This window comes from Watersipora subatra, chromosome 7 (assembly GCF_963576615.1).
Source record: "Watersipora subatra chromosome 7, tzWatSuba1.1, whole genome shotgun sequence".
Taxonomy (NCBI): Eukaryota; Metazoa; Bryozoa; class Gymnolaemata; order Cheilostomatida; family Watersiporidae; genus Watersipora; species Watersipora subatra.
Genome location: NC_088714.1, coordinates 54,794,734 through 54,809,904, shown reverse-complemented (window position 1 = coordinate 54,809,904; position 15,171 = coordinate 54,794,734). Strand labels below are relative to the sequence as shown.

Below are 15,171 nucleotides of genomic sequence, written 5' to 3'. Positions count from 1 at the left end.
ATAATAGATAGCCTGGGTTTTTAACCATCATTTTTGTATAGTTTAGTAGTGTTTCAGAATTTTTGTAACGTGAGGATGCAAGGCTTCACAAATCATTGACGCGGTAATACAGGTGATAACTATAAAATTTAATCGTAGGTATTAGTCTCGGGGACCTCTATGGTAGGCTAGAGATTGCCACCTTTCACGTCGGTTTCCCTTGGTTTAAGCATTGGGAAGCTATAAGTATTTAAATTAAAATTGTAGTAATTGATAATGATTATTATAAAAATTTAAACATTATAAAACTAAAAAAATTTTTTTGTTTTTTTTTTTGTTCTTTTTTCGATAGGTGATGTGCGGACATATTGCGCAACCATTTAAAGCATCCTAGAAAAATGGCTAAGCGTGGAGTTATTCCAGAGGAACTGCTTAAAACTATAGAATTTGAGACGTCAGAAGATGTAGATGTAACGCCAACATTTGACTCGTTGAACCTGAAAGACGATTTGTTGCGTGGAATATACGCATATGGTAGGCTATTTGTTCTAGCTGATTGTACATTACCTATTTACACCTAGTTACATTGCTCGGTCATTTGTGTCTCCGTTTCCTAGTTTTGGTCTTGTGGACAGAATGTGTTGATCTTTGAAAGTAAAAATAATGTATTTATACTTTGAGGTTTGTTTATGATTAAGTTGAACCTCTCATAGTTGAAGTCTCTGGATGCATATATAAGGTCAGGTCCCTCAAATAATTCGATTCGGCCACAAATCAGTTTTAAGTCAAGTCAAAGTAAAATCACATAATTCAGTATTAATAGGCGAGGTGAATCAAGCAAGACTTTCAAAACTAAACATAGTGTGCAATTTCAATTCGGATTTTATACATGTTGCATTGCAGTTGGCTACTAGCCTATGTCTAGGGGTAATCTTTCAATACTCTATTATAAGACAAGAATGTTCTTAAAACACATTTAATAGTCGATCAAATAAAATTCGTTCTTTTCAATGACAGTAGCCCTATCTTCCATAATTTAATTTTTTTCAAGTCTTTAATATAAGATGTATCAAACTTTCAGTTAGTAAGACAAGTTTTTAGATTCAGTTAAATTGGTTTTATGTAAACACGTATTGTTACATCATTGTATAGCGTGAATGACTGGATTTTGTCAAGGGAATCTTTTTGCTTCTTTGGCGGCTACAGTCCTACGTAGGTCAGCACACCTATATCTATAAAATCGGCGACTCAAGCCAATCAGTGAAGCTTTATCTTGGTTGAATCATAACCTAGAAACTATCATCTTCCCCTCCATTTGAAATGTGAGTTGTGTTAGTTTATTTTTTCATCATAAAAACAGATGCACACAGAGACATAAACATAGTATTTAGTTTCGTGAATAGCAAACGGAGTAAAACTTTGCTGCAACTTAATTTCGCGGCTCTGATGAGTGCGAAAATATTGTGATGTGAAAATAAATGCGGTGGAAAAACAGATTACATTCCTCAGATCCAGTTCGCTAATAAGAAAAAAAATTCAGTTTGGGACTAGTTCGTTCGCATTTGTAAACCACAAGTTGAAATGTGTGGGGGAGATCGATAATTCAATTTGATCACTTGCTGTCATTTGTTTCTTGGACTATCAATGACATCTAGGTCCCTCCCGCCGTGACTTTCACACTCGAATCCCAAAAAGAGGAAAATAGATAGGTAACAACCAACTTCACAACCAAAACTGTATAACCCTTTCGCTGCCATAAACGCATTTATGCGTTTTTTAGGGACCACTGCCATAAACGCATTTTTGGACTTTCTCAGCAATTGCGTGGTAACCTGATTTTATTATTGGTTGACCACATAACCCACGGTCTTTAAGAGTTTTATGAAATTTACTGTGTTGTGTGAAGATTTCTCTATAAAATCAGCCTAAAACAACGAAGCAATTTTAAACTTTTGTTTGAGAATTTCTAATCTAAAAACAAACATTTTTCTGTGAGTTCATTAACTGCCGCGCGTGAGTCATAAAACAGGTAATTAGTTGTTGATGACATTATAACCAATTAAGACTTAGATTTTCGTGATTATACAGATAATTAAAGTAGCAGCACTGTCTCTGACAGTGGTGAAAGTAATAGTTTTGTAAGAGTAAGGAACATTGTGGAGGATCGTTTTAGCTTTGGATCGATCGTAGCTTCACATAGCTTTATCATCGTGCGCAAGTAGAGATACATTGAATTTTTGCATAGCAATATTGGTTAAAATGTTGGCAAAATAAAATACGTAACAAAAATGTTCTAGATAGAGATTGTACTTGAACAAAATAATACTGTATACATATCATGAAGCAATATCGGCAATTTCGGTAAAATGGCTGGCACTAGGCCGATAGCGAATTTCTACATGGTTGGCAGTGAAAGAGATATTGTGGTTGGACCTGATGAGGGTTGATATTGTTTTTGATTGGTAATAAAATTCATCGCTACAATAATTATTCTTCAATTTTATGACTTCATTTACCAGACATTCATCCTCATCAGTTACAAATTCGGTGACTAAACTGATATCATCTTAATTTGCTTTGCCATGCTGCTCAGTCGGTGTATTAGCTATAATGGGTTTACCAGAAATTTCCCATTGAGCCAACCGCAGACGAAAATTGCCTGCATTTCTAATATGACGATTTTATTGCGGATATCAATGAACAAAGCTATTTAACTTCACGTTTTCGCTCGTTCGTTATGATAGTTTAGTTTTGCTCATGAAATATTCGCGAGAGAATGACACTGCGAAAATGCGAAAGTTAGATGACGCGAATACAAAAGTTTCCTATGGTACCTGATCGATATTAGTAAGTCATTCCAAAAACTGGACAACTGCTAAGTTACCTGTCGATGTCCAGCTGTAGATGTAGACTTAGGGTAAGGTGAAAAATTGGAAACGGTGAAATTGGAAATGCAGTCAATTCTTATCGACAGACTTCGAAGTGATTTTCTAAAGGTTTCATCACACACATATTAAATGATAAACTTACGAGAATAACATTGGTCTTGAAATTAGAAAACCTATTAAACGAGTTTCTTGAAGTTGGAAATTGTTGTTAGCTAATTGGTAGGTTAGATAATATTTTATGTGTGGGTCGAAATCTTTACATTTTCATCAGCAAGTGATATGACAATACACTGAAGGCTATAAAATGTGTGGTCAATTCATAAATTGTTTATAATGATTTTAACTGCCTTTTAGATTGTTATTAAAGTTTTACTATTTAAATTTCTTGAAAAAAACTATACAGTATCTACTATTATTAAGAAATTACAACACAGTCTGAATCTGTTATTTATTTGATATATAATTTACTATTGAGATTGAGAAACAGCTGAAATTATGCTCTTTAAAAATTGAGGTGAAGTAAGTCGCTTACATTTATGCAGAATTATCTAAAATACACATTGTATAGAGAACCGACATCGATTGTGTTAAGTTGTTTGGTCAGGTCCCACTTTAGCTATAGGCTACTTGCCCTGTCTTTAATATTAGCGAATTCTCTCCAGCCTCTCCTGTAAAATATAAATGGTAGCACTAAAAGTCATTTGCATTCATCATTGTTATAAAAATGCAGGCCTCTATGCGTGACAAATAATTTTTAAAATGTTGCCACTATTATCATTTTCCTATCATCATAATGAATAGTTTTGTCAGATTATAATTCACACAGCCTTCAAGATTGAGGCTATGTGTGCACACGCAAGAATCAATTTGACACTCGCTCCAAAATTCTGTGAAATTAAACTAATTACCCTACAGGATGAAAATATTCGTTGGTCATAAAAATTCGCGATTTCGCGAACAGTCAATCCCGCGAATTATTAAATTCAGTGAATAATTAGTCTATTTTTAATCACAAGAGAGAATAACTACTGCATCAAATTGAAAACTAGTCGCTAGTCTAGTTTTTAATGTAAATACTAAACGCAATTGAGTTCCAAAACATTTTTAAAATCATTGCCTGAGCTTGGAGCTAACACTATTGGCAATGCATCACATTTATTTACAAAATTATTCGAGGTTGTCACAAGATATGCAGAATGGCGTCATCGCAAAAATAGCCGCGAGGCAGAAGTACTAAACGTAGCCGAGTTCCAAAACTTCTTTAAATCATCGCCAGGCTTCGAGCTTTATTGCCATTGCGTCAAACTTTACAAAATTATTCAAGGTTTTTACACGTTATTCGGCATGGCTTCAGCATAGCAAAAAAGCTCTCCTAGTCTCCTAATCAACTCCATCAATCTCTAATATCGAAGTCAAGGACGATCATGATTCTGATCTGGACATTATGGTATGTATTTGATTTGCAGTGCAGATACGTTTTCCATAATTAACTGCATTAGTCAATTCTTTTGTTTAAAAACTGATCGCTTTCATCAAATACTTCAGCTATTGTTTTTGTACTTCCTCAACACTCGTTAATATTTTTTCTTTTTTGTGTTTACTGCAGATTGAGAATGAAACAACCTACTCTGATTACGAAAACTAGAGACAAGTAGTAATATTCATCAAAACAGGAATATTGGCAGAGAGGCAACCAGTCAACCTAGACCCCTTCATCGACAACAACTCCTTGATATCGCTGTAGCAAACATGATTAAATTATATATTTTATTTCATGTATAGATATATTATAATTTATTACAAACTTGAGTGGACAAATAAAATATTTCCAATACAAATAAAATTTTACAAACGATGAATGCAGTAAATATAAACAGTTTAGTCCATATGGCGGTTGTCTAGCAATAAAATTAAACTGGTACTCTTGATATGTGAATAATAGCTTGTAATGGTGCTTTCTGACTAGTTATTTTGGTAATAGCAGCCCTGTCGCTGTCACTGTCTTGGGTAGGTGTTGAAGGCGATTCTCTCGCTGCTACATGGCTGGTAAGGAAGTTATCATCAGAACTCTTCTCGCTTACTATTGCAAAGTTCTGCCGGTTGGCCAAAGATTTGTGCTCGTAAAGGCGTTTTTGTTCCTTTTTTAAAAACAGATATATTCTTCTCGTAAGTAGCTGCGGTCACTTCAACCTCAATTTCCAAACCTCCCTGAATGATTAGTGATCTTCTAAGAATGACATCTACCACCCTTGCAATCATTGTTCTTCGGTGTATGATGAAAAATCTCTCTCTCTCTCACTAAAACAAATAATGAAGTAGTAGGGATGGAAAAAATTAGTATTGCGTTTTACCGAAGAACCAAAGTAAAATTCAACTAATTTAGTCAATGTAAAAAAACTCATTACTTACCACAAGTTGTTGGCTTATCAAAGGCCTCCAAAGCGATGAATGTTCGTGAAAACCTCTGGGCGCAGCAAAAATTGTTTACCGTAGAATAGCATGATCACCTCGCAGTTGTAAGCTAAATATAAACCGGAACACGCGATGTGCGCAAGCTTAGGAATAACTATTACTAGCCGCAATAGAGTTAACCTTTCCAAGAGAGTGGCAGTATTCAGCCGCGAATAAATTCATCCGCGATAATGCATGAAAAGACAATTTTCGCGAAATATAACTCCGCGAATAAATTCATCCTGTAGGGTATGTCAGGCTAAACTTTTGGTTCATGAAAGTCAAATCACCAATATGCTTATCTACATATTTGAAATGATTTGGCTGAAAGGATTTTAGTGTCAGCGCTAGTCCATCACAACGTCTATCCATTACAGGGTTTGAGAAGCCATCAGCTATTCAGCAGAGAGCCATCAAACAGATCATCAAGGGACGGGATGTAATAGCACAGTAAGTTGCCAGCAAGAAGTACAAGTCATGGTACAGATGCACAACTTCTCTCTGTTTATAGGGTTTTGCTATTTGCTCTCTACTCGAAGTAGTTACAAGTTTTGATTTCTATGCTAGCAGCCAGATGTTTTCATGTCGACAATAGCAAACAGCATTCTTCGTGTTCAAAAGCGTGGGTGTCATTAATCAGCTTTCATGTAATGTGTTTTATAATATATCTTCCTTTTTATGCTCTTAGTTAGTGAGATGTTTTACATAGCAAGCGTCAGTCCATTTTATGTCATTTTTTTCATCATTTATAGTTGCAAGTTTTTTTCTAATCCTTTGTTGATGTCCATATTTAGTTTCATGCTGCAATGAGTGTCTAGTTTGGCCTAGAGTCTCAGTTTTGCTAATCATTTGGGTCAAAGCCCTCGCAATAGAGTAAATTGAAATAGTAGTTGTAACTATGAAAAATAAATGTATACACTGTTGTGTCACTCATTCATCCAATTTACCCTAGGACCCTTTTATTTCGCTAGTATTTACTTTCGTGAGTAGCACACAGAGTAAATTTTCGCTGCAACTTAATTTCGCGGCTTTGATGATTGCGCAAATATAGCGACGTGAAAATAAAGCAGTGGAACAAACAGATTAGCGTCCTCAGGTCCAGTTCGCTAGTAAGAAAAAAATTTCAATGTGGGACGATTTTCGATTTTCGATTTCAATATGGTATGACGATTTTATTGTGGATATCAATGAACAAAGCTATTTAATTTCGCATTTTTGCTCGTTCGTTATGATAGTTTAGTTTCGCTCATGAAATTTTCGCGAGAGGATGTCTCCGCGTAAACGCGAACGTTAAATGATGCGAATACATAGTGTCCTAGGGTAACTGATTTTTTTTATTCAAATTTTGGTTACTTCTATTCAGCGTTTATATGTAGATGCTAGAAGTTTCAAATAAAACTTGTAAGCAAGAGAGGTTACCATGTGTTTTAGGGTTTAACACGCAAGTTTAAATTGGCAACTGTTGGTGTAAACATTTTTTGTACTTTGAAGATATGTCTAATTTGTCTTTCTGTAGAGCTCAGTCTGGTACAGGCAAAACTGCTACCTTTTCTATCTCATCTCTGCAAGCTCTTGACACACAGATCAGAGAAACACAAGTGCTTGTACTTTCTCCCACTCGTGAGCTCGCTGGGCAGATTCAAAAAGTAAGTGTTTGGCTTTTCTTTCATTGAACTGCATGAGTTTTTATGGATGGCTACAAATCTGCATTGGGCTGCTTACTGTCTTAACTACCTCATTGGATTTTGACATGAACGATTGTTTCTCGTTTTATAATGAGCATTAGTAGTTACATGTCGATATTGCAGATTTGTATGTTCTTTGGAAACTTGAATAAGTGACTCTCCAGTTAGGGTGTACAAGTTCTTATATGTGCTTAGTGTGAAGCTGGTGTTGTAAGATTTTACATATTAGAGGCTGCTAACTAGTAGCTAAATATGTGAATGAGAGTTTGTATTTGAAGCTCCTTAAATTAACACTCAGACTGCTAGCCCTTGTATCAGCGTTAGGTGCTAATTACGTTTCTAATACTGTACCATGGTTGGCAGGTGCTTGTTTAAGTTAAAAAGCTGCTACTAGACTCTTCAAAGATATTTTTATGTTCTGAACACAGTTATTGGGTTATTGCGTGAATCGTAAATTGTCATTAGAAATATGGATTTTAGTCCTGAAAAGAACCATTTATATATAATAGTGCAAGGCCAAGTCTGGTCTATAAGCGAATAGGAATATGGAAAGACTCAGAAACAGTTTTCAGATTCCTTAAAGGATAGTTTTTGTGTAGCCAATTTGGCTATTTATATGTAATCTGTTCTCAGGTAAGGTTTTTAAGAGCTTCTCTTCGTCAGTTGAAAAATTTATTCAGAAAAATTAATGAGCCCGTATGTTCTGTTTGTAAAGTTCAACCAGACCGTTTTAACTTTAAATCCTTCCTTTTTGATAGAGGTAAAGATGTTTGCGAATTAGGTCGGTAAATATGTGCGTGTCGGCTGCTTGAGTTGTTCCCTGAGGCGCGGTAGTAAGCGCCAAATTGTAGCGCAAATCCATGAAGGAACGAAATGTAAAAATGTTTGATTCAGATATTACAAGGCATCAAACTTAAAATATTTGCTATGCATTTATTGTCATGCTTCTCGCGAATATGAATCGACTAATTCAGGGTGAAAATGCTTTAATATAAAAGTGTTGCAACGCAAGTAATAAAATTGTAGTCACTATATAAATGGCAATAACTGATCTGAACTAAGTGACTAACGAATTTGTCTCCACTCGTATTATTTCAGTCTTGCTTCACTTCTAGTTCACCTGGTGGTCAGTCTTCAGAGTTTATCGGTTTCATTCTCTTAACATATCTTGTGTGTTAATCCTTCTAAGTATTCTCAAATATCACTAGAAGTCTTTAAAATCTTTACCGTAGTAAAAGCCGTGGTCATCCGTCTCTTCAAAGCAACACTGAGAGCATTAAGAAAAAAGACTGCACACACAGCAATCAACCAGGATATTTCACTTCATAGCCAAGTGCGCTACCATCTTTCCATGTGTTGGAATAATTGTACACATAGTTATTACCTATCAGTTGTGTTTATCTTTAGCTCTTGTACTACTGCACCTGTGTGTTCCATTCCCCTGTCCGCCTATTACATTTGTAGTTTTACCTCACTATTTTTTGGAAAATTTATATCTGTGAGTTCTTTTGTAGGTTATTCTGGCTCTTGGAGACTACATGAGCGTTCAGTGCCATTCATGCATCGGAGGAACCAATGTGGGTGAGGATATTCGCAAGCTGGATTATGGGCAGCACATTGTATCGGGTACCCCCGGAAGGGTCTTTGACATGATTAGACGTCGTAATCTTAGAACTCGGTCTATTAAGATGTTCATTCTCGACGAGGCTGATGAGATGTTGAACAAAGGTGAGTGTTCCTTGGGTGTTTGTTGAGAAGACGCGACAGGGTCAGTATTAGACATTTGTGGTTAGACATCTGATGGTGTAGAACTGTTCATTTTCATTTCAAGTTGTTGCATCAATTGACAAATGTGAGTATAAATAATTACTCAACTGATGTGCTACGGAGTGGGCTTTATTTATCTTGGTTGTACAATGCAAATAATTGATACATTTTCACCAGGTTGTTTTGTGTATCAGATATTCTCATGAAACTTGCCACGATCGTTAAATATTAGGCTAAACAGTTGTATGTCTTACAAATAAAAACTGTGAATGTTCTATGACTCAGAAGAATTCCCTTAGTATTCTGCTAAAAACTTTATCTGTTGTCATTTTTAACTGTCATCATTACAAAAGTAAGACATTACACCAAGTTGCTGATGTTATAATAATGTATCATTAAAACTTGCTGAAATATTTTAAAAGCAAAGTATGACATTTTTTCAGGTTGAGCTCAGTATGGAAATGAGCAAATTTCATTCAATGATGGCTTAGGTATATATTGGTAATCGTCGCACTTCAATGTAGCATGGGGCAAATGGCAAACAGGGAAAGACAAATCCAACTTTAGTTATAGATCAAATCAGAGAAGAAACAATAATTTGTTGGCAATTACTGAAATTGTAGCCATGGTTACCCAAGCTCTTGATTAGACTGTCTGTCTTACCATTTTTCTCTGGTCTTCTCTTTCATTTCATGTATGACAATTACCTCTCTTCTAGGTTTCAAAGAGCAGATATATGATGTGTACAGATATCTCCCACCAGCCACCCAGGTTGTTCTGCTCTCAGCCACGCTGCCTCACGAAATTCTTGAGATGACCCAAAAGTTCATGACTGACCCAGTCAGAATCTTGGTCAAACGGTTAGTTAATGGCCTTGTTTTAATATTAATGAAAAGAAGGTTGAAGATTTCTTTACATAAACATCTTAGCTTCTAACATAGTTTGTCAAATTTATTTACGTGTGAGGTTGTGAATACTTAGAAATTGAACAATTATATAAATCAAAAGCATTTCACTGTGCGCAATTATGATAGCTGCATGACATTTGGAGACAACGCTCTGTGGTGTTCAAAAAACTTCAGCGATTCTTATGTCATATTTTCAAATATAAGGTGCACTTGGAATCTTATGATTCACTGCATTTGCTAAATAAATTGGATGCCATACACATTTGGTGACATCCGAAAGCTATTGGCTTATGACAAAATTTTCAGTAATATTGTTTCTTTCAAAAGGTTAGCTATTGATGACCTCATAATCTAATCAATTAATTAATCTATTTGATAAACAGATGGAAATGTACACTTACGGTTATAATATTGTATTATCTACTCTTTCACGTTATATCTATTTGCATACCATCAGCATGTTGTTGCATTTCCTTTTACAGTGACGAGTTGACCCTTGAGGGCATCAAGCAGTTTTTTGTGGCTGTCGAGAGGGAAGAGTGGAAGTTTGACACGCTCTGTGACCTGTACGATACGCTGACCATCACGCAGGCTGTCATCTTCTGCAACACGAAGAGGAAGGTCGACTGGCTCACAGAGAAAATGAAGGTCAGTTTTGGGCTTCTCTTGCGGGTTGAATATTTTCTTACTGCTATGGTCTCATTCTAGAATGCTTGGTTTCTTTTGCAGCGATGTCAAATGGCTCATGAAGTGTTTAATATTAAATGCCTGTTTCATCATTTGTCATGCCCTTTGTAATTTGTTGGTCGTTACTGGAAATATGGATTGCTGTGTGAGGCTATAAATAAATTTTTATAAATACAAGTTAGAAACGCTCTTTCAGTTGTGGGAGGTAAGAATTACATTAGTGCTTTACTAGAAATTATATCTAACACAATTTTTTAGCGACGTAGCTGGGTGATTCATGGCTAAAATCTAGCTGTCACTAATTATCAATCATATGTTTGCTGTGTAGCGCAAATTCCTCTCTGCTTTTAGGAAGCCAATTTCACTGTCTCCTCTATGCACGGCGATATGCCTCAGAAGGAGCGAGAGGAGATAATGAAGGAGTTCCGTTCAGGTGCATCACGTGTCCTTATCACAACAGACGTGTGGGCACGAGGCCTCGATGTGCAGCAGGTTTCTCTCGTTATCAACTACGATTTGCCTAACAATCGTGAACTCTACATTCACAGGTACAGGCCTTGTCTGATCTCCAGTTTATTCTAGCCCAAGTGTATAGTAGAACCTGCTATTGGATGTCATTCCATTTCCCTGTCACTGGTTCTCTCGCAATGACTGTCCGACCTCTAATTGATTTTCCTAGTGTTCTATTAAACCTGTTATTGGATGTCATGTTGTAGTCTGTCACGGTTTCCCTCTTACTGAAAAGGTCGGTAGGAGTATATGGAGTTGGTTCAAGTTGATGACGACTCAATTAAAATATTAAAAACATTTTAATATCGTAAAGTGTTTGTTATAAATAATTTTGTTAGTTTATCATTATAATCATGATGTTTTACCCTTCATATGGTTTCATTGTAAAAGGTGAGTGTGTCGTAGTTTATGCAACAATGGTGCATCTCACTCCAATTACCACGCATCCGCAGGTTAAACTGCTCAGATTTACAATGTTTCCAGGTTGCGAATGCTCTTCATATAATAAAAAATGATAGTAAGTGTCATTCAATCTTATATCATGTGCGTCAAAAATGATGTAAACAATTGCGAGCTAGTCTCTAGTGTGCTGGGTATGAATATTCTGTTTCAGTCGTGTCACTCAGTTTATGCGACACGCCATTTTGGTTATGTTCACCATTTTATTAAAAATCACTTAAATTCATGTAGTGAGGAATTGTTTATTTCAAATTCTAATAAATTAATTTTTCATTTTATTGGCCTTTTATTGACCACACTTTGTTTAGTACAATAGTTGACAGTACACATTGAGTAATTTATATATGTTCCGACGTACACCGAGATTCGGGTTGCGTTGCATTTTAAGAACGGATCAATATTTACGTCGAACAGCTTTGTATGTCAATGCTGATGCTTGCTGAAAAAGTTGTGTTTCTTATTTATATTTATCCTTATGTCATAAAGTAATTAATATTTTTGTAGATTAACACCAAGAAAAAGTATGCCTCACCTAAAAGCCCATTTTAAAATTACAGTGCTATACGATTTTAATCCATTTCAGTGTTGGCATCGTATAGCGAAAATATCATATTGAGAGGTATAGAAACCAATAGTAATTATCTAATGCAGACAGCCCTGGTAAAAATCAACATTTTATATACGTACTGTACATATTAAAAATTAGTAACAAAATACTATGTTAACCTTACCTGTGTTACAGGTATACTATGTTAAGGTATACTATGTTATACTTACATGTAAGTTACCTACACTTTAGTGTATGTCTTGGTTATGATCTGCAATAAAATGTAATATTACAATGTACTATGTGCAGTACGTACGTAAGGAGTTTTTACCTTCGAGACAGACGTTTAACATAAACGTTGAATTTAATTTAAATTTTAACTTACTAAACACACACTTAAGCTAAGTTTTAGAATGTATTTTCAACTTTTTCACCAAAACTCAACTTTTTTATCGCATATGTTTTATCACCTATGGGTTTCCGGTTTCGTTTTTACTATAACTTTTAGCCGACTCAATCAATACCTTTTTCAACCTAATTTGACAGAAAGCCCGAAAAATGCTGTTCTCGAAAATGTTCTGTTTAATACGTAATGAAGTGGATTTTTGTTAGTAGATTAAGGGAAGTTGTCTGACCACATGATCTTCTGCATGAAGGTATCGCAACTCCAAGTTTTCTACTGGTTTTAAAGGGAAAATATTACCGTTTTACACACGAAAATTGCTGAGCTGAGAGAAATTGGTCGTCGTGTCTCTTTTAAACCTAGCGAGTTTTTCTGCGAACAGTATATCTGCATCATTGTCATTTCGACATAACAAGCACACCGACTGCCAATATTGAATTTTTAGTGAAATGTTTTGTTGAATTCATATGGCGAAATAGGATTCATATGGTGAGGATGAAAAACCGTTGTGTTCCACATTGTAAGGCAAAAACAATCGTTTGACAGGAAAATGGTAATCCAAGGCGCAATGTATTCTCTGATAGTCTAAAAACCTTGAAGAAAAATAATGATGAAGAACTCTAATCAGCCGGTTAAGAATGAGCGTTGCATTGACCGCTTAAAATTTCTCATTCGGCACCTACTTTTAAACCGAAGTATAAAATTGAATTTGAGTTTTATGGAAAAAGCCAAAGTGAAGGAGCATCTCTCGTTTTTCATTGTTCTGTTGAATGTTGTATCAGTAAAGACTGAAATAAAGAAGCTAAACTCTCTGTCCATAATCTATTTACTGTTTCATACATTCTTCAAGTGACCTTCTACTATTCAGTGTTGAGAACTGCGCATCTAGTGTCGTATTACACGTTATCTGTTATAAAGCGCTCCTACTTTGTTTATAAAGATTCACAGGCTATGTCTACACGCGTAGCTATGCTCTGGTTTCTCTACATTAGCCTGTTGATTCAAGATTTCTGTTATAATAGAGCGTCTCAGGATATCTTATCATAAAAGGCAAGAGATTGACCAACTCTCGTGTAAGGCTGCCTCTTACTGTTACAGGATTGGCCGTTCAGGTAGATTTGGCAGGAAGGGTGTGGCCATTAACTTTGTCAAGTCTGATGACATCAGGATTTTGAGAGATATTGAGCAGTACTACTCAACACAGATTGATGAAATGCCCATGAATGGTGCGTATTCACTTCTTTGTCATCTGCTCTCTCTTCATTCTGTCTACTTCTCCCTCTCGTCACTCTCTCTACTCCTCTGTCCACTGCTCTTCTGCCCACTCCTTTGTCCACTGCTCTCTCTCTCCTCTCCTTTGTCCACTGCTCTTTCTCCACTCCTTTGTCCACTGCTCTTTCTCCTCTCTGTCCACTGCTCTTTCTCCACTCCTTTGTCCACTGCTCTCTCCACTCCTTTGTCCACTGCTCTCTCCACTCCTTTGTTCACTGCTCTCTCTCTCTCCACTCCTTTGTCCACTGCTCTCTCCACTCCTTTGTTCACTGCTCTCTCTCTCCACTCCTTTGACCACTGCTCTCTCCACTCCTTTGTCCACTGCTCTCTCCACTCCTATTTTCACTGCTCTCTCCACTCCTTTGTTCACTGCTCTCTCTCTCTCTCCACTCCTTTTTCCACTGCTCTCTCTCCACTCTGTCCATTCCTCTGTCCACTCCTTTGTCTGCTACTCTCTACTCTTCTTACTATGTATTATGCTCTTCTGTTTATTGAATGATTGTATAGCTGTTTCTATGGCTGGCCATTGCATCAAATCAAATACTTCTCCGATGTTTCCAGGATGCTAATTGTTGTTCACCATGTAGTTCTTTGTAGCAACACTTTGTTTATATAAAAAATTTTCTTTGAATTATCACACTTAATACTAGCAATAATTTAACTCAATGCTAAATTATATTTTTATAATAATTTATTTTGTCGCAAGTTTGTTACAGTTTTAATTATCTCTTTTTATACACCTCGTATTACTAATCTTATTTAGTGTGATTGTACTAAAATACTCTTTGTTTTAATTTCCGTTTCCTTTATATTGTTATTGTCTTCCATTTGTAGTTGCTGACCTGATTTAGAAGGCCATCGTGTGTACATGCATCAACTGGTATTGTATGTTACATACATAATCTCTGTTGATTCTTGGATGGAGCATGCTGACTCATCATTATGTAACTGGACTATGTTTAGGGCTGATCCGTGTATAAATCTTACCTGTATTTACATGTATATACAAATAAATTATGCTCATTATAACCTATATATTTCTGCAGTTCATTCAAGCTCACTTCCTACTGTATCACTCTTGAATTTTTAAGGCTTTTGCTAGATCCCATGTTTCTAAACGGCTTATCCAATGCAATATCTAGATTCAATAAGTTTATTTCCAGTTCAATTGAATTTTAATTTCTAATTAGACTTACATAAATAACTGTGAAAAATACAAACTACTATAAAAAGTCCTTCAAAGTCGATATTTGCTAGCGCAAAATTAAAATAAAAGCCACTGGTAGAACACTTGAGTCTTGATGGATTATGGTGAAAAGGCTGCATTTTTTAGCATAATTAACGCATGTCCCTAGAAGACAAGCTATTAAAACTTTTCCACGTTCTGCTGAAATACTGCATTTCCGAACACCTCCAAAGCAGTGAGATTCGTAACTTTGATATAATTATAATAACGTCCAAACACTAAGTTTATACGATTGTTTGTTGTTTTTGGTATATACATTCGCTATGCATGCTAAATAGTAAGAATTCAGACTGCTAAATGTAAATGGAACAAAAATACAAGTTGCAATGCAATGGGTAAATGCAAGGGTGAATTACATAAGACAATCTC

General features: G+C 35.8%; 1 protein-coding gene across 1 annotated transcript; it reads left to right on the top strand.

Moving 5' to 3' along the window:
* The first annotated feature begins 362 nt into the window (after nt 1-362).
* Nucleotides 363-14,589, top strand: LOC137400139 (eukaryotic initiation factor 4A-III). Its single transcript, XM_068086454.1, has 9 exons — nt 363-513; nt 5,696-5,768; nt 6,835-6,964; nt 8,518-8,731; nt 9,489-9,630; nt 10,161-10,326; nt 10,717-10,913; nt 13,383-13,510; nt 14,391-14,589. Exons 1-9 carry the CDS (start codon nt 378-380, stop codon nt 14,405-14,407), a joined length of 1,203 nt encoding a protein of 400 aa, XP_067942555.1. The 5' UTR covers nt 363-377; the 3' UTR covers nt 14,408-14,589.
* Nucleotides 14,590-15,171: the final 582 nt, after the last annotated feature.